This window comes from Solanum dulcamara, chromosome 5 (genome assembly GCF_947179165.1).
Source record: "Solanum dulcamara chromosome 5, daSolDulc1.2, whole genome shotgun sequence".
Classification (NCBI taxonomy): Eukaryota; Viridiplantae; Streptophyta; class Magnoliopsida; order Solanales; family Solanaceae; genus Solanum; species Solanum dulcamara.
The window spans coordinates 68,433,148-68,457,431 of NC_077241.1; the positions used below are offsets into that span (position 1 = coordinate 68,433,148).

Sequence of the window (24,284 nt, forward strand, 5' to 3'; positions counted from 1 at the left end):
GTTAGTACTCAAAAACCCTTTTTAGGAAAAAACTGATCTTTACTTTACTTTACTAAAATTCTTTCTGAAAGCCATCAATACTCATCTCGAAATAGTACTTCTTTTTTCAATGCAAAATAATGCATTTGGAACCATTTATGTTCCGTTAAAACTCATTCTCGATGATAATACAAAATACTTTAACTTACTTAAAGCTCCAAAAATTATGCATAATAGGTAGTAATGTAAAACACTTTATAACTTCTCTTTCAAAACTGATATGCTATGTTTTCTTTTAGAAATAACCATACTTTTTTTTTGTAAAAATAATGCACTTGGAACGCTTAACGTTCCTTTTAACAAAACTCTTCTTCAACTGATAACTTAAAACACATAAATTTACTTTAACTGAAAATTAAAGCAGGAAATCATTTATGCCAAAGCTAAAATACTTCCTCAATGAATAGGGTTCACGTGATCGAATAAGCATGAACAATAATTTAAGAACTCAAATCATATGAAGAAACTTAATATCAATTATAATACTTGAAACTCAAGATAGGGAAATCAAGACATATTCAAGCTCAAGAGAAATTTGGGTAAAAATCCTAACTTTAACTCTTACTAACTGAATTTAGATATAGGACGTGAGGACGGACATAGTCCAACACTCTGAGTAGCCTTACATACCTTGAAGAATTGGATTCTTGAAGAACTCGACGAATGCTCTTGAAACCCTAGCTTTTTCTCCTCTTGAAATAACTTAGAACATGTAAATTTGATTTTGTGTGAGGGTTTTGGAATGAATGAGGAGGTTATAAGGCTATAAGATAGGCTTAGGGAAGTTAATTAAGGGTAAAAGGTCAAGAACACCCTTCTAGGAACGTAAGAAGACCATAAAAATTAAAGAAAACGACCTTTTAATGAGTATCATTGGCCAAATAGGCGATTTGGAGGTCTCATCACCGACCTATTCAATGAACCACCGAATGGGAGCTTCAGATCGCCTAAAATATTCGGAGGTTTTCGGGTCCATTAGGCGAGCTTAATTGGTGATGCGCCGAACCCATTCGGCGAGTCGCAGAATTGACCCTCAGTTCGCTGAATTGCCCAATCCAGACTTGTTTCAGTAAAACAGTCATAACTTTCTACTTCGAACTCCAAATGATGCGACTTAGCGACATTGGAAAGAAGAGTCATAGACCTTTAATTTGATAGGTCATGTGCACCTAACTCTTTATATGTTGAGAAATATGGTCGTTTGAAGTTGACTTTTATATGAACTCATGCGAAAACTTAGCTAATAGAAATGCTTTGAATTTGACTTGTTGTTTGAGGTTCCTCATGACCCTAAACCACATCCAATACATTTCAGATACCTACGAAATGATCTTAACATCTTTGCACAACTTATAAGCAATCAGGTTCGAACCTATATGCAGACAAACTACGAAGAATAACTCGAATTTTAGATTAAAATATTCAAGTTGTTACCATTGTCCAACTTACTAAATTAACAAAGCATAATCAATTTTTTTTTCTATATTATCCTTTTAAGTTAATTCGTTTTTGAAAATATTCACATTTATTTGTAAAATTAACAGATTTTTTTCTAATGAGTGAATTAGTGAAAATATATTCTTATTTATAGTGCAGCAAGCAAACAAATTGAGCAAAGGTTCCCATTGGATCATCTCAATTCTCCTTCTTACTGTTCTTTACGTGTTCTAAATCCCAATCCCAGCAGCTATATAAAGCTTCAGGCATTAGATTGAAGAAAAATTGGGCGTCAAAATGGAGCGGAGCGGCGGTTCACTACGGACGCGTTCACAGGCGGCGCCTGACTGGACATTACATGAGTCACTTACCCTTGTGAACGAAATGAAAGCAACTCAAATTGAATGCGGCAATACCCTAGCCTCTTTCCAGAAATGGCAGTCGACTGTGCACAGTTGCAACTCACTGGGCGTGAATCGGAGTTTGAATCAGTGTAAACGGAGGTGGGAATCTATTTTGGAACAGTACAATAAAGTGAAGCCCTGGGAATCGGCTTATTGGTCGTCGTTTGATGAGGAGAGGAAGAGGGAACTGGATCTCCCTGAGCAGTTCGATTTCGAGTTGTTCGATGCGATCGATAAGTATTTGAATTTACAGGGTGAGGATGGCGGCGATGCTGAAACTGACCCGGATACCGACCCGGAAGCACAGCAGGCTCAAGGAAACAATGCTTTCTTGGAAATTGGTACTACCTCCGTTCTAATCAGTTTTTGAAGTAGCATGAATTTCTTGTGTCTCCGAATTTCTGTTCATGTGGATTTTTACACAAGTAAAATTGAAATATGGCATTTTGACATTTTTTTTTTTGCAATTTTAGGAAGTATCAAAAGCATCTAAAATTTGTATGGATTTCTTGTGTCTCAAAATGACACTTCTGAAAAGAATAGTTGTTTGCTTCTATTAGTGAGGCACTTTTAGTTCCTCTGTCTTTCCCAATTCGCCAGGTACAATCATGGTCGAAAAAAATATGAAGGGTGTGCTTTTGTTTAGAAGAGTTCTTTGGTTAAGTCTCAGTGTAGATCATTAAAGAGAACTTTGTGCCCATAATTGATGACCCTGTTTAAAAAATTTAAGATTGGGATTCAATTTGATTCGATCTTATTTGATGATTTAGTTGAGATTTTGAGTTCAAACTACAGTGTGAATAATTTTTGTCCAGTAAATGTCTGATATTAATCAGGATTTCACTAGCTCTTGTTTTGTTAATTTATAGACAAACTAGATTAAGAACTTGAATGTCTATATGTTGGGTGTCTAGGATATTGTACTTATCATATATGCATGCCTAAGTAAAGTAGTAATATATTAAGTACGCTGGGAGAAATATTTTCAAGAGCAAATAGAATTTCGATTGAGTTTGCTCTTAACTCCCCTCGGAGCATACTCCGTCTAGATTAAGAGACTCTTTGATCAAAGAATATTGAAAAACAGAATATTCTTTTTTTCCAAACAAAGATTGCAAAGCTGGATAAAGTTTCTCCCACTAAATATCCGTTGAATATTTTGATCTGTTCGACGATTTCTCTCTTGGAATAACCTTCTTGACGGCATTAAATGGTGTAAAATGTGGTCAAAGACAAACTTAAGCCTAGAATGTGATTATCTCAAACATGATCAATGATATAATAACGAAACACAAAGGAATAGAAATCTTAAAGTGGAGGGATAAGAACTTTCCGTTTATGACGCCTGTGAACTTTTCAGACGGATCGGGGAAATTTGCGGCGAATTTGTCTGGAAGGATTTTTCCAACCCTATACGATCAATAAAGAGGTAAAATTGTCATCTAAGAATGAGGGGAGATGCCAGAGTTAACGATACTAGGCTCAGGTCCATTGGGGCTTTAAGCGCAAAGTGCAAATAAGTGTGGGCTTTAATGAAAAAAGGCGTAAAGGGAGAAAAAGACAAAAATATCTATGTTTAGTCCAAGACCAATAATTATAAATATGAATGACAAATATATGTCCAAAGAAATTGAAAAAAAAGTATGATAAAGTGAAATATTAATTATTTAGTGTAACTTCTTCAAAAGAGGCTCGTTGGCAAGGAAAAGTTTGCCTTAGAACCTTGATGACCACACTGAAGCGCACATAAAGCGAGGCAAAGCGCTCAACACGTTTTGAGGCTCACTTCAGGGCTTAAGCGCACTTAAAGCGCGCCTTTGACAACACTGGGTTCTGTTATTAAGTATAGATTTTATTGGTGAAAAGATTGAAGTTAAGAAAATAATGAGGCACTTGGCTAAAGTAAGGCTGAAAGAAGTTAGACCAGCAACTGAAATATGAATGGGAACAGAAACCTCTCATCGGTTAGACTGGCTGACCAGCAACATAACAGAAGATGACATGGATTAGTGGAGTAGTACTCTTGAGTCTTGACATACCTGATACTCTGTGATTTTTACTACCCAAGGGCAAGAGATTTATTAATTTTTTTTATATATGTTGAATAATGTTAGGAAAAACTTTTGTTTGATTCAACCTGCCACCATTGGTCTTGCATCTGTTCTTTTTAAGAGTTCTTACATAGTTCCACTATGCGAGGTGAAATGTGGTGATGAGTACTGAGGATTTGCATATCAAACCTCATAGAGTTTGCGATTGAGTCACAATTAATTGATTGATGTGTGTGGAATAAATTTAACTATAACTTCAAAGGTTTAAAGAGTCAAAAAGTTGATTCAATTCTAAGCCAAATCAAATTCTAAGGAAATTTGGGATTCAGAAATTTAGAAGTGTGAAAAGAAACTAACAGGGTGGAAGGCTCAATATTTATCTTTAGGGGGCAGGGTCACTCTCATTAGTTCAGTGCTTGATTCTCTGCCAATATATATGATGTCTTTATTTCCCATTCCAGATGGGGTTATCATGAGGATTGATAAGATTAGGAGGGATTTTCCGCGGAATGGAAACAAGGAGGAAAAGGGGTTCCATTTAGTTAAATGGTGCAAGGTGATGCATGGGAAGAAACAAGGAGGGTTAGGCATCATGAATTTTAAAATGGCAGAGTATAGAACTCAAATTGAAGTGGCTGTGGAGATTTTCTCAGTAACCTCAAGCTTATTGGGTGGACATAATAAGAGCTAAATATGATGGGGATAACAAGTGGATAACAAAGGAAGTAAACTCCCCTTATGGATTGAGCTTATTGTGATCCATAAGAACACTTTGGCCTCTGATGAAGGCTCACACCTCCATTAGGGTAGTTAATGGCTGCAGAACATCTTTCTGGGAGGATTAATGGCTTGCTAATTCTCGTCTGAAAGATATCTCTCCAAACATCTATGGCCTGGTTCTACATTAAGAGGAAACAGTAGAAGGAGCATGGTCAACACAGAGATGGAACTTCCAGTTCAGAAGAAACCTAAATGATTGGGAAGTGGATATATTAGTTGAGCTGTTCAGAACCCCGGAAGAAGTCAAAGGAACCAAGGAAGGTCCAGATAGACTTTGGTGGAAAGTAGACAGTATGGGCCTTCAACAGAGTTAGTTCAGCTTATAAGCTACTCAATAGAGACCTTCAACAGATGACAACTGGCCATGGGAGAATATATGGAAAGTTTAAATACTCTACAGAGTAGCATGTTTTAACTGGTTGTTAGCCCGAGAAGTGGTGTTGACACATGACAACCTTAGCAAGAGAAAAATCAACCTCTGCTCAAAGTGCTACATGTGTGGTGAAGAAGTTGAGACAGTCAGCCATCTATTTTCTAAATTGTAGGATCACAAACATGCTATGGAAGATCTTCATTAGTCTCAGAGGTATTGTTGGACAATGCCAAGAAAGATTACCGAGGTCTTGCTCAGCTGAGAAGAAGCAGGTACAGGATTGACACACAGAGATAGATGGAGGATTGTCCGAGCCTGCATTTGGTGGACAATCTGGAAAGAGAGAAATTCCAGATATTTTGAAGACATTAGCAGTTCAATTCAGAGGATTAAGGTGAACTGCTTTAGACATTTCTGTTTTTGGGCTTGTAAAAATGGTTTCAGCACAAGCACAACCTAGGTGCTGTAATATATACAAATTGTTACCTTCTCAAAAAATAAGATAAAAAATAAAAATTCCACTCTTATTAGGATGATTGATTTCAAAGTCATTTTGTGGACACATCCTAGGATGTGTCTCCAATCAAGCACGCTTGAAATGCCTCAGAGTGCTAGGCGTGCACATGTCTTGTGAAACGTGTGCTCCAACGGTTTGAGCATATTCCAAGACTCACCTTGTTGCCCCTTTTAGGAGAGGAGCGTACCTTGCTGAACCCTTGCAATTACAAAATCCACATCTAAATTAGACCTTTTGGAAGAGAAGGAGAAAAATCCAAAAAAGAAATTGCCCAAGTAAACATTATCAGTGACCCAGTTCAGAAAGCAAATAGTACTGAAATACAACTTATTCTTCACACCTATATTTCGTTTACGAACAACTAGATAAGGTTAACCTTCAAAAATACAACTTTATCTAGTTGCTTGTAAAAGAATATAAGTGTGAAGAATGTGACTGGTCGGAGTAGTGATCGCAAAAGTGTGCTATAGGTGAGGTGACTGGAATGACTGGTGGTAACAGCTGCTTCAAGAGCAGATGGACAAAGAGAAACCAAATGTAGAAGCAGCGACTTTGAGATTGAAGTGAAGAGATTTTACAAAGAAGACGAGAAAAAAACATTTTGGTCTTAACTTATCCAACTCTAATGGGCTATTGGTTTGTGGTTGGGAAAAAAGAACTAATTGGCTCTTAAGAGATGAAGAAACTAATTAATGGGGGCTCATCTTTGTTGTACAATTTGTTCGTAAAATTCTCTTTTCACTTAAAAACTAATATCAGACGTCCAACTTTTGTACAAATAATACATGAAAATGTTTGACCAAAAATCAGTATTTGATGAAGAGTGATTTTATACTATTGCAGTTATTTTGCCTAAATAAGAAAATTGTTATAATTTTATCTTATCATAGGAAATTTATATTACATTTCCTTATATGTTCTAAAATTTTTGGAATTTTCTAAAACGTTTATGTAATTTAAACTTTCTTTTGTAATTTGTGTTTACAAATAACAACAAAAAAATATTAATATTTTAAATATCCATGGGGCTTATGTCCCACATCTTGGGAACTTAATTTTGTAGAAATGAAGCACAAATATTGTGCCAAAAATTACAAACAGAGCAGTTCCTATCAATTGTATTGACATCTTCTAGTCTACGAAAAAAACCTAAAAGGGAAATACATCTGTATTACATAGTGTAAATATTCTTATATTTAATCTCAAAGCATCTTTGGTTCATCTCCTCTCAAATCAGCTACCGAACACACGCAGGAATGGTCTCCCATATCTTCTGATTCCCCTTCCCTATGCCCTTTCCACTCCAGCTGTGTAGCAGTTGTTTAATGGTTCTCAGCATAACCCAACTAACTTTGAAGAGATTAAAGAATAGGTTCCATATCTTAGTAGCAAAGCTATAGTGCAGAAATAAGTGATTGCTTTCATGTTTGTTCTTTTTGCACAACAGGCATCTGCTATAACAACAACAACATACCCAGTAAAATTCCACAAGTGGGGTTTGGGGAGGGTAGGATGTACGCAGATCTTACCACTACCTCATAGAGATAGAGAGACTGTTTTCGAAAGACCCTCGGCTCAAAAGTATCGGCCCCAAATAAGAGAGAAAAATAATGTATATAGCATAATGGCTAAAACGAAACGCGATGCAAATTTTACAAGGCAAGAACAATAACAATAGCAAAATAATGTGATAATCGAAAGACAATAGTATCACAACTAAAAAAAGACACGCCTAGACCTAAGACTAACCCTAAATTGTCACTCAGCAAGACAACATTCTATCCCTACTAGGCTTCTACCCTAATCCGCGACCACTACTCCTTTCTATCTAAGGTCATGTCCTCGGTGATATGGAGTTGCGCCATATCCTGTCTAATTACCTCTCCCCAATACTTTTTCGGTCTATCCCTACCCTTCCGCAACCCCCAAATCCAACCGCTCGCACCTCTTAACTGGGACGTCGACCCCCTCCTTTGTACATGCCCAAACCATCTCAGTCTCGCTTCTCTCATCTTGTCTGCCACAAAGGCCACTCCACCGTCTCCCGAATAACCTCATTCCTAATCTTATCATTCCTAGTATGTCCACACAGCCATCTCAACATCCTCATCTCCGCAACATGCATCTTCTGAATATGAGAGTTCTTGACTGGCCAATACTTCGCTCCATATAACGACGACGGTCTAACCACCATTCTATAGAATTTACCTTTAAGTTTAGCTGGTATCTTCTTATCACACAGGACTCTAGAGGCAAGCCTCAATTTCATCCATGCTGCCGCAATGCGATGCGTGACATCATCATCGATCTCCCCATTAATCTGGATGACGGATTCAAGGTATTTAAAACTTCCTTTCTTGGGGATAGGTCGAGTGGCAAGCCTCACTTCCATGCCCTCTTCATCCCTCGCAACACTGAATTTGCACTCCAAGTATTCTGTTTTGGTTCTTCTCAATTTGAACCCTTTGGACTCCATAGTGTAAAGTAAAATGCTCGGGAACTACACCTCATACAATGTAAAATAAAATGTTTGGCCTTGCGCCTCTTGCACCTCCACTTTTTAAAACATTGATTAGGTCATAACTTTGTAAGTATGCCACCAAGCTCTCCTCCATTAATAAACGGAAGGGGCTGATTCCTTGGAATGCAAATGTCAGCATTCAGTTCACTAGCCATGAGGATGGTTCTTTGCTCTAATTTTTCCTTTCTTCTTTTAAGCGAGCAGATGAACTTATGGTTTTATCTTCTGGTAGCTGCTGCCTGATTTAGTGCAAAATGACTTGGTGAATCTTGTCATTTGGCGAAGTTAATGATTGCAGATCTTCATCATTATTATAGCATTCTAGAATTAATTAGTCCTTCACCCTATAAAACAAACTTTATGGTGTAGTCATGGTTTGTTAAGTACTATAAGTATAAACCAAAGATATGGAAAAATTTAAAAAGAAAAGCAATCTCTTGAAACGAAAATTGACTTTTCGCTATCTTCAAGGGCGGACCCACCCTATGTCAAGGGGTGACATCCGACACTGCTTCGTTGACTTTTTTTGTATGATGTATATATAAAATCTGAAAAGAACAGCATATAACTAGAAATAACATAAATGACATTGCTTGAACAATTGAGCTTCCTTGGCTCGTTGGTTTGGTGCATGGCTAGTGCAGTGGTGCTCCCAAGTTCGAACCTCAGCAAGCGCAGCTTTGTGTTTGATTTTTGGGCTTTTTCAGTAAACTTTTACCTGCGACAAACGTAAATGTTGTTAGGAGTTTCGAACCTCCAACCTCCAATTCCTAGTCAAATTAGGATAAAATAGTAGACCAGTTGAACTGGAATTCAATTTGTGTGGTAATTTACTTGATTTATGTTTTGTTATTACGCTTTAAATAGTTTTTATTAATAAAATGTTGTTATACTAATTATGATTTGTTTATTTTTAGAATATCGACACCTCTTACAACAAAACTTGTGTACGCCACTGACTATCTTCTAAATGTGTTAACATTTTTGTACCATAGGTCCTAAAAGGCAGCGGCGAAGGACGAAGACAAAAAGGTACAAAATGGAGGAAAGATTGAATCCATGGAGACGCATCTTAAATGAAAACAGGAAGTATGAGCAATCCAAGATGGGGATAAAGCTTGAAGCTAGCATAGATGCAAATTTGGAAGCCTCAAGGCATGAGAATTCAAGCTTAGAAATAAAGTGCGAGACATCCAGTCCGGAGGAAATGGCTGAACTTCCAAACCTTAGCATGGTTAGTAAGGTAAAGGCTGAGCAGATTAATGTAGATAATCCAGAAGAAATAATGGCTGCGATTCTTAGAGAAAATGCAGAAATGATCACTGCAATAACTGAAGGAAATCCAATGGATGATAGAGATTGCAGGCTTGCTGATTTGAACAATTTTGATGCTGGTCGCGTTCATTTGATCAGAAGTCAAGGCAACCAACTTATTGATTGCCTCGGGAAAATTTCCGACACCCTTATTCAGCTTTGTGATGTAATTCACAAAAAATAACTAACCTTAATAGTTTAGTATTTTCAATTATGGCATGCTTTATAATGTGACGACTAATCATCACATGCTTTTACTTAGATCTTTGTCAATGTAATGATGAGGTAACCAGGATTGTCAAGGATCACAGGAAATTTTGAAATGGTTAATTCTTCTCTATGATACAAGAAATGCAAGGTGTTCTTTTATTGCATCAGATGATATTGACACTTCTACACAGAGGTTGTGAAATGTCATAGACAAGGTGCTGGTTTCCCCCACCCCCCAGTTTGCCTTCATCAATTTCTGTGTTCATCGATTGTCAAACATAACTGTATCTCCCTCTCACCATGTCCTCTCAATTTCAGTGGTCTCCTGGTTGCAGCTTAAGGTAAAAGGAGTATCAGCAAAAAGAAACTAGAATATGGTCTCTGCATTTTAATTCCTTGTCTTAGCTTATCTGACAGGTCCAATTAAAAGTTGTCAAACTGATACAAAGCTCTCAAATATGAAGAAGCTGCAATGTTAGAAGATGAAGATTGATGGGATAGACTTTGAAGGACAGAAAGGTTTGTACTTGTCAAATACCCTCCCTTTCATTTTATATGTTGTTTGACTGGACTGGAGTTTAAGAAAGGAAAAAATAGATCTTTACACAGAGCAATTGGTACTTGTGATCTTAAATGTGCAATGCCATTTCTAGAACTATTAAGCGCAGGTTATTAAGGGTCAAATGAGAAGTTTAAATTAAATGAATTTCGAAATATAGAAATGGGTTACTATATTCTTTTTGGAACAAACTAAAAAGAAGAAAAGTGCTAATATAAAATGAAACATACTGGACATGCTTCTAAAGTATATAGTACTCGTTTGTATCAATTTATGTGTCTTACTTTCCTTTTTTTTTAGTTTATTTAAGAAAAATGTCTCTTTCTATATTAGTTAGTTCTTAATATTCTCATGTTATCCTTGATGACACTCTGTTATAGAAATGACATGGCATGTTTAAGACCAGAAAAGATTTAAAGGCTATTTTGGTATGTTAAACATACATTTAGCTTAAGACTACAAGAGTCAAAAGATTTCTTTACGTTCTTAAACTTTGTATTCATCCAAGACACATAAATTGAAACAACGCGAGTAAATACTAACTACATAAAACAAACAAATATGTTGTTTAGTCATCTGTTTCAACAACAACCACATACCTAGTGTAATCCCATGATATTAAGAACCCTATGTTTTCTCTTGAAACTAAAATTGCATAGTTTTCTACAAATTTTGGATGGATGTCCAAGTGAGAATTGATCATGTATATGCAAAAGTAAAACTTTCAGATAATATCTTTCACACCTATTATGTTAGCTTGAACATGAAAAATTTACCAACCATTTGTTTCTTTCATCAGTGTTATTAAATTCGACTTGGACTTGCTCTATGGACTGCTGACTGGAGAATGCATTGCCCTGAGATGACATGGAATTGGTGCCATAATGGTTCAAGTTACATACTTTAGAGAAGCTGTGGAACAGGTTTCTTATTACAATCGCTCTATTGCAACAGTTCTTTGCCGTACAATAGCTTTCAAATTTTAATTCTGAATTTGCCTTTGCTTGTGGACAATCAAGAGGGGGGTGATTGAAAATTTTTCGTGATCTGATAGTTGACAATTTATGTGAACTAGTCGACTTGGCTGCAGGTTAGTATTAGTAAAGCAATAATAGGTAATTAATAAAATCAAAGTATAGAGACAAAATTTTATCCTGGTTCAGATCACCAATGTGGTGCCTAGTCCAGTTCCCTTGGGTTGCAAAGGTTTCCTTTAGAGCTTTGAGTAGTCTTGTGTTACAGTCTTATTGACAACTTCTGATCTGGACTGACCCAGATCTGCTTTCTTGGCTACAACCTCTACTTGTATAACTCACACTGATCTCTCTTTTTCTTTTATGCTCACTAGCAAATTCTTAATGAATTCAGTGTTTAATGCAAGACAAAAGAGTGACTAGTATTACAGTTGAAGTGAAGTTGCACCAGTCGATCTTGTGAACTTATCCTTCTTATATAGTAGTGTTCTCCTTGTCTTTGAGTATGATGTTCCTGAATGCGCTCCTCCTTAATGTGTGCTCCTTGATTTGATTTCTCTTGATTTGATTGATTGATCTTTTTTTCCTTTAGTAATCAGATCATTTCTGATTTTGGCTTTAATAAGGATAACCCAGGGGATTTTGTCTTCAATCAAGGATGTAGAGAGGATCCTTGATTGGAAGTATATATCCGTATCAGATACGTCCATATGTATCAACTGTTGATTGCTAATTTCTTTCCTTCTTCTGCTGATGCTGTGCATTTCTGATTTCCTTGATTGTTGGTTGCTGACTTTCACATTTATGTTTCCCGTGATAGTTGGTTGCTGACTTCCACTGATTTGGCTATCTTTGACAATCTTCTAGGATTGTGTCTTTTTCTTTATGTTCACGCTGTCCAGTCATCTGGGGATGATTTCATTTTCTGGGCAGCATGCTTCCTTGCTTCCTTTTTCTTTGATCCTGCATTGTTTAGTAATTAGATGTCATCATTAAAATGGAATATATGCTAACAATTTCCCCCGTTTTGATGATGACAATCAAAAGAGGATGTAAAGACAATTCCACTTCCCTGTATGGTGTGCTCCCCTTCATGGTGTGCTGGAGTTGTAGTTGAGTTGCTCCCCCTCAACGTTTGCTGGAGTTGAGTTGACTCTGATCCAATACTTCTCCCCCTATTGACATTATCAAAAAGAAAAAGAGGGCAAGAGTAGACCAGGTATAGTGCAAAATAACCATCCAAACAGAAAACAGTAGAGGGTATGCAAAACATTCATGCAAACAGTAGAAATAAAACATTCATGCAAAATAAAAGTAGGGGGTTAGACATCCCCATTACAGAGCATAATCAAGAAGGGTCAAAGCGGCCCCGGAGAACATTAAGTTTCAAAAACAGAAAAACAGAAGAGTTTAACGACGGGCAAGATAGTAACAGAGAGTGTTGATGATCCGCTCAGAAAAAGAGTTGTAGGAGCATTCAGTTTCACGAGCAAGGTTGGAGTAGGAGGTCTGGACAGAGACTGCAAGAGTGGTCTGAGAAGAGTCAGCTTCCTTCTGAAGAGAGTCGACTCGACTGATCAGTTTGTTGACAGTCTTCACTCCAGCAGTCTTGAGGCTCTCCAGAGCCAGTCGCAGCTTTCCAACATCAGTTCCTGTTTCCTTGCTATGCTTGCTATGCTGAAGTATCTTGTCCACTGTCTCCTTGATCTCCTGTACCCTATCTTCAACCACTAAGAGTCGACTCCTGATATCCATTGTCTCGTTAAGCAGGTCACTGATTAAGTTTGCTGAGTTCTTTGCTGGTTTGGGTTGGTCTACCTTGGCCTCGATGGACCCCTTTTTTGACCACTTGTCATCAGTGAGCACATACCCCATGCTACCAAATGCACGGGTATCGTAGGTGGAGGACACCTCAACAGGAGTGTAGTTTGAGAGATCGACCAGAAGGGCTTCCAAAATTCTGGAAATGATGAGTCCATAGGGAAGACAAGCATGAGACTCGGTTTCAGCAGCACTTTCGATCATGTATTCACGAAACCATTCAGCCCAATTGATCCTGTACCTTTTCAGTAAGCAGTAGAGAACAAAAATATCTCTAGAGGAGAGACTATTGAGAGATCCTTCGCGAGGAATCAGAGTGGTAGCAATAATATGGGCCAGAATTCTGTTCTCAAAGCACAGTGTGGTGGGACCAAAATCAAACAGATCTGATCCTGGTTCAGCCACAATAGCCTTTGCTTCATCTAGAGAAACCTCGAAGTCCTCAGGCCAAGTACCATTCATGAAGGGAACAATCCCCAAAAACTTAGTTCCAAAAACATGATCAAATAGAAAGTCATTTATGATAATTCGATTTCCCAAAACCAGAGTTTCAAGTTCACCACTATCCTTAGAAACACGAAGATTGGCGTAGAACAGACGAACAGGCTCTTCATACACTTTAAGACCACAAAGTTGAAGAAAAACAGTAAGCTTTTGAGATTTGAAGTAGGTACTTACAGGGCAATGAGATCCTTCCAACTGTTCAAGATTGATTACCCTTCCCGTGATGATAGGCCGATTCTTGAAGGCCATAAACTTCTTTTTCTGGTATGGGCCCCAGAACAGATGCATTTCCTTAGGAGAGAAAGAGGTAGAGTCTTCAGTCCGAGGCTTCTTGCTAGCAGAGTTTTTGATAGGAGAAGGGAGTCTTTTAGAGAGGGGTTCAGAAGATGACATGGAATCGTCAGAGGTGGAATTTGATTCAAGAAGTATAAACTCAGACTTCGAAAGATTATGAAGGCGTTTGCTAGATCGACGAGAGGTGGAAGCCATAGCTTTCTTCCTAGTCATAAGGGAGGAAGAAGACATGTAATCGTCAGAGATGGAATTTGTTTCAAGAAGGATAAACTCAGACTCCGAAAGATTATGAAGGCGTTTGCTAGATCGATGAGAGGTGGAAGCCATAGCTTTCTTCCTAGTCATAAGGGAGGAAGAAGAGGATGGTGAAAAGAAAGAGGATATTGGTGAGGGTTTTATGAAGGATAGGGAGGAGATAAAAGAAAGGAAGGCGAAGAGTTCGAAGGAAAGAAATAATGAACTGATCTGAGTTGATTTGATTGACGGAGAAAGAGAGGGGACATTGAAAAGACAAAAAGGAAATATGAAGGGTCTTGGTGGTTCACAAAGAAGAGAGAGAGACCGAGTATATACACAAAGTAATAAATGCAAGTAGTGTCAATTAATGCGGGGGAGCGGAAATACTGAGACAATTTCGAAGAAAACAAAATCTTTCTTCCAAAAGGAGTTTTGTAAAAATATCAGCCAATTGATTTTCAAAATCTACAAATTCTAACGTAAAATCTCCATTTTCAACATGGTCTTGGATGAAATGATGCTTAATGCCAATATGTTTTACTCTGGAATGATGCACAATGTATTTGGAAAGACTTATAGCACTAGTATTATCACATAAAATGGGAACAAATTCAAAAGTAATTCATAATCAAGTAATTGATGCATCATCCATAATAATTGAGTACCGCAATTCTCTACTGCAAGATATTCTGATTCAATGGTAGAGAGAGCCACAAATGTTTGTTTCTTGCTATGCCATGAAATTAAAGCTTCCCCAAGAATCTGGCATGTACCACTTATGCTTGTTCGATCGTTCTTATCACCTGCAAAATTGACATCTGAATATCCAATTAAATCAAAATTACTAGTATGAGGGTACCACAATCCAAAATTTTGAATTCTAACAAGATATTGAATAATTCTTTTTACTGCAGTGAGATATGATTCTTTTGGGGATGATTAAAATCTTGCACATTTGCCCATGTTGAACATGATGTCCGTGAGGTAGAGCATGGATCCTACCATGCCTTGATAGGTCTTTTCGTCAACACTTTTACTAGGGATATTTGTCTCTAGATAGGTCGAAGGACTCATCGGTGTTGCAAACGCCTTTACTTTTTGCAGTCCGAATTTTTTGATAAGCTCCTTTGTATACTTGGTTTGACTAATAAATGTACCTTCTATTGATTGTTTGATTTGCAGACCCAGGAAGAAAGTAAGTTCTCTTCTGAGACTCATTCAGATTCTCCTTTCATGAGATCAACAAATTTCTCGCACAGAGTAGTGTTAAAGCTACCAAAAATAATATCGTCCACATAAATTTGAACAATAAGAATGCTAGAGTCAAGCTTTTGTATAAAGAGAGTGGTATCAAATTTACCTCTTTGAAAATTATTTTCAAGTCAAAAGATGTTGAGTCTCTCGTACCAAGACTTTGGAGCTTGCTTTAGTTCATAGAGAGCCTTAGAGAGTTTGTAAACATAGTCAGGACAAGAAGAGTTTTCAAAATCAGGTGGTGGTTAAACAAAAAGTTCTTCATTTATAAAACCATTTAAAAAGGCACTTTTGACATCCATTTTAAAAAGTTTAAAACGCTTGTAGGAAGCATAGGCCAAAAGTATACGAATGGATTTTAATCTTGTCATAACAGCAAGTCTCATCATAATCAATACCTTGTTGTTGTGAGTAACTTTGAGCAACTAGCTTGTTTCTGATGACCTTTCTTTCCTCATTCAGCTGGTTTAGGAAAACTCATTTTGTTCCAATGACTGAACCATTTTTAGGTCGTTGTATTAGATTCCATATCTGTTAATATGATTCTGTTCATAAGCCATAAGATTACCTCGAAGTTCATTGTTGCTTAGATTTTGTAGAGAGAAAGGATCAAAATAGTCCACTATCTTTGGATTAAAGCTTAAAATGATCCTATATCTTTCATGTGGAGCATTAATAGTCCACGTTCTTTAACAAAGTAGTCCACTTATAATCCAAACTCAACTTCCGTCAGTTTATTCAACGGAGAAACAGTTCCGCCTAAAATGCATTTTGCAATTAGGTTAAGGAATGTAAGAAATTGAATAAAAATATTTTGTAGGCTGCCAAAGAATTACTCATCCCAACTCATTAATTTCTTCTTAAACGAAATGTACAAAAATCATCAAATACACACATAAGGGCAGCTATAAACTTGTGTATTAAGAACTTACTAAAAGCTCATTTTTTTTCTTTTCCTTCCTTTGTTTTGCTTAAGATTTCTATATGAGATTATAAATTAGTACTTCATGCAAATGCTTTTCCTTTATTCCCCCCTCTGGGTTCCCACTTTTTAATAATGCATTTGCTTCTCTTTTGATCTTATTTGGATGAGTGATCTCTTCTTTCTTTTTTTTTTTTTGAAAAAAATTAAATATAAAAGAATACGGTATAGAATGATCCGTAGTCCAAAGAAACAAAATATATTAGGGGAGTTAAAATCCAACCGAAAAAATGTTACTGGTTTATTGGTAATGAGTTACTAGTTTGACGATTCGGTTACGATAATTTTCTTTTACTCGGTTATTAGTTTAGTAACGACTTAAGATTTTTTCTTACCAGATTAATCGATAACCTGATAATAATTATCAAATAACAATGTTACCCTTAGGTATATAAATTCACTTGACCTTAAGAGTCTCAAAGATTGTGCTATGTATATTTTCACTTGTTCAATTATTATTATTACCGTATATTTAGCTTGCCTTTTCTCTTTTTGTACTTAAGCATTTGAGTGCACTGCAATTTGATATAAGTTGTCTATATGGCTCGCTATTAGGAGTATAAAATGTGTGCATTTGTTTGAGGTAAATATTTGGAGAAGAAAAGATAGAAGAACCAAAACTTCTTCATAAGTCCGATACACTAAGCTTCTTCTATGCAGGGAGTCTAGAGAAGGACTAAACCATAAGGGTTTATTGTATGCAGACTTACCTTGCATTTCAACAAGAAACTGTTTTACCGCCAACAACTTTACCAATTACGCCAAGACTCCCCTCTTATCTAAAGCACAATTCTCCAGATTTTTGGCATGTATGCACTAACTATATTAGCTTTAATTCTTCATATATTGTCTACTATCCCATTCTGAGTTACCTTTATAATTATGTGCTGTTGAAAGCTAAATGAATTTAGATTTTGTCATTCAATATCTTATTCGAGATAAATCGATAACCGAGCCGTTAACGACTAATAATGGAAAACTTAACAATTATGTATTGGTTTAGCATATCTACACTTGATCATAACTCACAAGTCAGATGAAACATGCAACGGATGTATTGAAGGAAGCTCACAACTATGATTTGTGATTCTAAATTAAATCACGTTGTTCTTGTCTTAGCAGCTTAATGCGTTGCGATACAGAATGATGAATTTTGAGGAATTTTGTGCTATTGCATTAAGTTTGTATTATTTTGGCTACTTTCTCATGCCCATGTATAGGTGTAACTTTTCTCCGTTGAATAAATAGAAGGAAGTTGAGTTTGGATTATAAGAGGACTACTTTGTTAAAGATGTCGACCAATAATGCTCCACATGAAAGATATAGGATCATTTTATACCTTAATGTAAAGATAGTGGACTATTTTGAACCTTTTCTCTTTTGTAGATCCCCTTCTTCGAGAATGGTGGCCTTAGTTTTCCACTTTGCAAGACTTCTAATGAGCTTTCTGACTTGCAGTCCATTTGAATACAACATTCCTAGAGATTTGAGCTCACAAACAATTTTGCTGAATCTGGAAAACATGTTTTCCACGTTTTCGTCATCTGCCATTTTGAAAAGATCATATTCGTTTACCAGAGCATTGATTCGTGCTTCGTTCACTTTACTTGTTCCTTCATATGTGACTTCAAGCTTATCTCACATTTTCTTTGCAGTTTCACATGTAGAAATTTTGTCGTATTCTGCTCGGCTAACTGCACAATGTAACAAACTGATAGCTCTAGCGTTAATTCAGATTACCTCTTGTTGTTCTTTCGTTACCTCGAAAGTCTCTAGATCGATCTTGCTATTAGATTCCTTTCCAGTGTTCATGGAATGGGTTTTTTAGTCCTTTCTTATTCACAACCCATGCCTGAAAATCATTTCATTGAAAAAAGATTCTGAATTTGTCTATTTAGTGAGAAGAGTGTTGACCATTGAAGTAAGGAGATTGATTTGAGGAGTGGCCGTCTTGCAGGATTGCACCAAAAAATTTGTAGTTTGTCATTGATCTTTTCTCACGTGAGGTTAAGCACTTCAGATAGGTGAGACCTGCTCTGATACCAATTGAAATTTTTTCGTGATCTAATAGTTGACTATTTCTGTGAACTAGTCGACTTGGCTGCAGGTTAGTAAAAGTAAAGCAATAATAGATAATTAATAAAACCAAAGTATAAAGACAAACAATTTTATTCTGGTTCAGATTACCGTTGTGTTGCGTAGTCCAGTCCCCTTGGGTTGCAAAAGGTTTCCTTTAGAGATTTCAGTAGTCTTGTGTTACAGTCTTGTTGATAACTTCTGATTTGGACAGACCCAGATCTGCTTTCTTGGCTACAACCTCTACTTGTATAACTCACACTGATCTATCTTTTTCTTTTATGATCACAAAAAAATTCTTAACGAATACAATCTTTAATGCAAGACAAAAGAGTGACTAGTATTACAGTTCAAGTGAAGTTGCACTGGTCAATCTTGTGAGCTTCTCCTCCTTATATAGCAGTGTCCTCTTGTCTTGGAGAATGATGTTCCTGAATGCGCCGCCTCCTTAATCTGTGCTCCTTGATTTGATTTCTCTTGATTTGATTGATTGACAGTAGAATGCTAATTGATCTTTTTTTCCGTTAGTACTCAGATCATTTCTGATAAGGATAACCTAAGGGATTTTGTCTTCAATCAAGGATGTAGATAGGATCCTTGATTGGTAGTATATGTCTGTATCAGATACGTCCATATGCATCAATTGTTGATTGCTGATTTCTTTCCTTCTTCTGCTGATCCTGTGCATTTCCGATTTCCTTGATTGTTGGTTGCTGACTTTCGCATTTCTGTTTCCCTTGATTATTGGTTGCTGACTTCCACTGATTTGGCTATCTTTGACAATCTTCTAGGATTGTGTCTTTTTCTTTATGTCCGCGCTGTCCAGTCGTCTGGGGGTGATTTCCTTTTCTGTGCAGTGTGCATCCATGTTTCCTTTTTCTTGGATCCTGCATTGTTTAGTTATTAGATGTTGTCATCACTAAAATGGAATATATGCTAACAGTCTCAATTACTAGTTATCGATCTCCCAAATTGCTGAAGGTACTTTTTCTTTATCAGCAACTTTAGTCTGAGTCTAGCTGTTGCTCCACCGTTCATTAAACAAGAAAGAAGTAGCCGTTTGTCACATGATTATATTTTTGTTTTCTCTTCATGTTATTAACAAGTTGTCGAGACTAACAAAGAATTTTTTCACCGTGTTGGTCACAATGCAGCTAATGTCTAATGGTCTGCACTTCTCAATTTTTGTCAATATTATGGATGTTTTGCCTTTGCATACTAACAAAGTAATGCATAGTGCAACCCATAAACTTGTTAGGTTAATGATTGTGTTTGTTATCAGAAAACCAAAGATAAAAAACAAACATGTATTGTCCAATTTTCCTTGTTTTTGTGGTTCTTCCATTTGGATCCATCTTAACAAGGGAAAGCTGAAAGGTGGAAATGAGTTTAGGCAAAACCTTTTGGAACTCTTTATAGAGGGATTGTGAAATATTAAATAGTAAATTATTAGGAGTTAAAATTGTATATAAGAGTCTCTGTGTATGTATTATTTTCTTTTGTAATATATTGTATATAGACACATAATTAGATGTGTAGAGGAAAGTCCTATATAAATTTTCTTCTCCATTTCTTCTTTATATGGAATCTGAGCCAATCTCATCCTTGTTTACACTTTATAATTGTTATATATTGTGTAATTTGTGTTCCCCAATATTGGGCTTTGCATTAGGTTGTTCACACACCAGTTAACAGGCCTAAAAGATGCGTTGTTTGTTTCGGCCTTATGTGGTACTGAGCAATTTTTATCTCATAAGTTAGCTTTTCGGGTTGAGTTAGCTTTATGTGCGTTTCTTCACTTGGATGATGCCAAATTGTATGAACAAGATCAAACTGGCAAGCAAGTATACTAAAATAGCCGGCTGTGACAGCTATAATTTAGTGAACTTCTTTCCTCATATCTAAACACCATCATATTCTCTCTCTCTGTCTTATTTAACCACATCTGATGTGATTCAACAACAAAACCTCAGTGAAAACACCTCAACAACGATGACTTCTTCAGTGAGAAACCGTCCGTTCATCATTCTCCTCCTCATGTTAACTTGTCAACTTCATCTTCCGGCCAAGAACCGGAATCCACTCTCCTCTTCAAGTTCAAGTCTTCTCTCACAAACGCTACCTCACTTAGCAACTGGGATTCCTCGGTGCAGCTTTGCAACGGCAATGTTTCGAATTGGAATGGATTGCTTAGCTTCAACGGAAAATTCGCCGCTCTTCGTCTTGAATCCATGGGATTATCGGGGAATCTAGACATCCACACACTTTCCCAATTAACTTCTTTACGTACTATGAGTTTTATGAACAATAACTTTGAAGGGCCGTTTCCAAACGTGAAGAAACTTATAGGACTGAGAGGTTTGTTGTTTTCGAATAACCGTTTCTCTTGTGAGTTACCGGACGATGCTTTTGCCGGAATGAAGTCAATAAGGTGAATTGTAATGGCAAATAATGAGTTTACGGGGAAGATTCCGACATCGCTATTGAGAATTCCGAAGCTTGTTCGACGATGGAACAATACCGTCATTTAATCAGCAGGATTTCCAATTAAACGTTGCAAATAATAGACTCGAAGGGCCAATACTACCTCAACTTAGCAGCCAAAGTGCAAGCTCATTTGAAGGTTAGTGTTCCTTGAAGAAAAATATTCTTGGTTTCATTTTAGTAAACATTGCTAGTATATTATTTAATATAGCTATAATTTCAAAAAATTACGCAAATTGGCTACAGTTTAATGAAAATTCTTATTATACAAATCTGTAGGCTCATATACAAATTTGCGGGGGGCAAATATACTAATCTCTACTGGTTTGTATTTGTATACATAACGAATTTAGGGGCTCCTATACAAATTTACTCCTATACAAATCTCTAAAGTAAATTTGTATTTGTCTATACAATCTCTCTGGAAATTCAATTTGTATAATGCATCGAGATATACAAACGAAAATTGACATAACAACTGAAACTATAGCTATGAAATGAAATTAGGCAAATTGTAGCTAAAGAGCCTAGTTATCTTTCAAATCTTTGCTATTTTTTTGGAAGTTGCCCTTTATTTTATGTTTTTTTTTTTTGTAAAAAGAAGCATATAATCAATGGGTTTGATTGAATCCACCGATTTTTACACGGAGTATGTATTAAAAAAATTCATTTCCTTCATCCCATTTTATGTGAGGTGTAGTCAAACAATTTACTCAAATTTTCTTTATAAAGATTTTGAATCATTAACTATGTTGACTTGTATTTTTTGAGTATATATAATTAAAAAAAATTAAATAATTTATACTCGAATTTATAGTCAATTAAATGTTTTAATGTTGGTATTCTGAATCACTTCACATAAGTTGCGGCGAAGGGAGTAACAAATATTGAATTCATTTATTTAAGTTCCGGAATCGCCTTTCAACAAAGTATTTGCAGAAAGCATGGAAGTCATGAGCATGCATCTTCTCCAATACTTTTAAAATTTTGTTAAAATAAACATACATATACAAGAAAAACTTATTGTGTTCATCTTTTGTGTGGATGAACCAGGAAATTTGGACTTATGTGGAAAGCCAATGCCATCATGTCCACCTTCAAAGAAGAAGAAAGGAATTAATGAGATAGATCTGTTTAATTGTTGAAATGTATTTGGGTTATGGAAAATTACAAAGTATCTGTTATTTTGTTTTCCTAGTCATTAAATAATCGAATTACGAATGGAAGATATCTTTTCTGTCTGCTATTAATTTTTTAATTAGTAAAATGAAATTACTTAGTTTAAAGTAAACATGCAATTGGGAAATATTTACCATGTTATAATCATATCTAATTTACTTCAAATTCTAATCAAGTTTAGAACCAACAAATTTTTACCAATTAACAGTTCCCAAATTTAATTGTAGAAAAATTCAAGACATTATTTTATGTATCACAGAATTAAAATGAGGAGCACGAAATTTAGAGAAGCTATACACTCCGATTTTTATTTTTATGGTTTTTTTTTTTAAAAAAACTTTTTCCTTTATTTACATTGAACTATAGTACTCTCTTCCTACTTTTTTTTGTTGACTATACATAAAATAGATGTTCATTTCTATTTGTTTAGTTTAGAAAATTAAGACATAATTTATTATTTAAATTCTAATTTATCTTTTTTATTAATTATAGTCACTTTCTGAAATATTTCAAAATATTAAATTTATTATATTCAAAGAATTATATAGTAAAATTATCTCTTTTATTTATTATTTCTTAAGAAGTGTGTCAAATCAATACTCCCTCCATTTCAAAATAATTGAATTGTTGGAGTATTTTCTAGTGTTCAAAATAAATGAATTGTTCACAATTCAAGATAGATGTTGATTTTTTTTTTTCAATTTTACCCTTCATTAATTAAACTTCAAGGTTGAGTTCCAAAAATAAATTAAATGAGTATTGAGAGGTTAGTATGGAGTTTGAAAAGAGCAAAAATGGAAAAACATGACTAATTTATGTCTTTGTTTTTTTCTCTTAAAATATGTGTCATATTCTAACAATTCAATTATTTTGAAATGAAGAGAGTACTGAACAAGTAAAAATGTACGGCAAAAGTACTACTTTGCAACGTTTGTCATTTGGTGTTTGGCCTTCTTAATTAACAAGAAAAAGTTGAAAGAGAACAAGCAGAAACGTGTAAATGAATAATTTACTGAGACAAATGTTAAATATAAACCGCTGATTTTACTTACAGGCGCAAACCCAAAAATTATTACACCATAGAACATTTAATTAAGCTTGAATGCACATATATAATATTGAAATAACTAAATTTATAAAAATATACTCCTTCCATTTTATATTAGTTGATCATTATACTAAAAATAGTTGTTTCATATTAGTTGTCTATCTTACTAAATCAAGAAAACATTAATTAAATTTTTTCTATATTACCCTTGCAATTAATTCTTTTTGAAAGTGTTTACATTTGTTTGTAAAATTCTCAAGAAGTTTTTAAGGAATGAATTAGTAAAATTATCTTCTTATTTATAATAATTTAAGCATCGTACAAAATGAAAAGTGATAACTAATATGGGACGGAGGGAATAACATTCTTATACACAATTTAAAAGATGAAAAAGAGTACTCTTAAGGAAAACAGCAATGCTTCTAAAACTCGTACAATCAATTCTAGCTTAATTCCACGCCATAAAGAAATAAAATTAAAACATTAAAAAATAAATAGTGTTCTCTTCGTCCTAATTTATGTGACACTATATATATAGAGAGAGATATATTTTGATTCACCTAAACATAAGATTAGAAGCTGAAGCAATGATTGAGAAGAAAATTCATCTTGAGCTTCCAAGTTATAATCGCAAACACTTTATTTTTATTTTTCGAACTGTCTTAGCAAAAATCTTGGATGCGCCAACATATTTAAGACCAAAATTAAAGATTAAATGACATACTTTAGGTCATGACCACAAAATTTAAAATCTTCGTTACTTTTTAAAAATCTATATCAAGTCATGACAAACAAATTAAAATGGGAAAAATAACTGAAACAAACCAAGTATTATTTTAGCAAGAGGGTGAAAGATCTTAAGTTTCTTAATTCTTTAATGATTCGAACCTTGAATATGGAGTAAATCCTATTAGGAGCGTCACCTTTAAATGAGTCCTACAATGCACGATCCTAATTTAATTAGAGCTCCAAACTCCAACGAACCAGAGCATGAAGGAATCCCCCATTCCCATCTCATTAGTCAACGCACCACCTCAACCAAGACAAACTATAGGAACAAGATACCTTTTTTTTTTATTTTTCATTTGGAGGTTGGAGCTCTAATTAAATTAGGATCGTGCATTGTAGGACTCATTTAAAGGTGACGCTCCCTACAGAATTTTCTCCATATTCAAGGTTCGAATCGAAGGCTTCTGATTAAGGATGAATTAATCTCACCACTACAC

General features: G+C 35.5%; 1 protein-coding gene across 2 annotated transcripts; it reads left to right on the forward strand.

Moving 5' to 3' along the window:
• Window positions 1–1,630: 1,630 nt before the first annotated feature.
• LOC129889478 (uncharacterized) lies at window positions 1,631–22,074 on the forward strand. 2 transcript variants are annotated; one of them, XM_055964785.1, is made up of 5 exons: window positions 1,631–2,221; window positions 9,118–10,165; window positions 11,005–11,128; window positions 16,932–20,970; window positions 21,885–22,074. In XM_055964785.1, exons 1-2 carry the CDS (start codon window positions 1,774–1,776, stop codon window positions 9,618–9,620), a joined length of 951 nt encoding a protein of 316 aa, XP_055820760.1. In that variant the 5' UTR covers window positions 1,631–1,773; the 3' UTR covers window positions 9,621–10,165; window positions 11,005–11,128; window positions 16,932–20,970; window positions 21,885–22,074. The 2 variants fall into 2 exon arrangements, with proteins under 2 accessions (XP_055820760.1, XP_055820761.1); XM_055964786.1 differs by having other exon boundaries at window positions 20,321–20,970.
• Window positions 22,075–24,284: the final 2,210 nt, after the last annotated feature.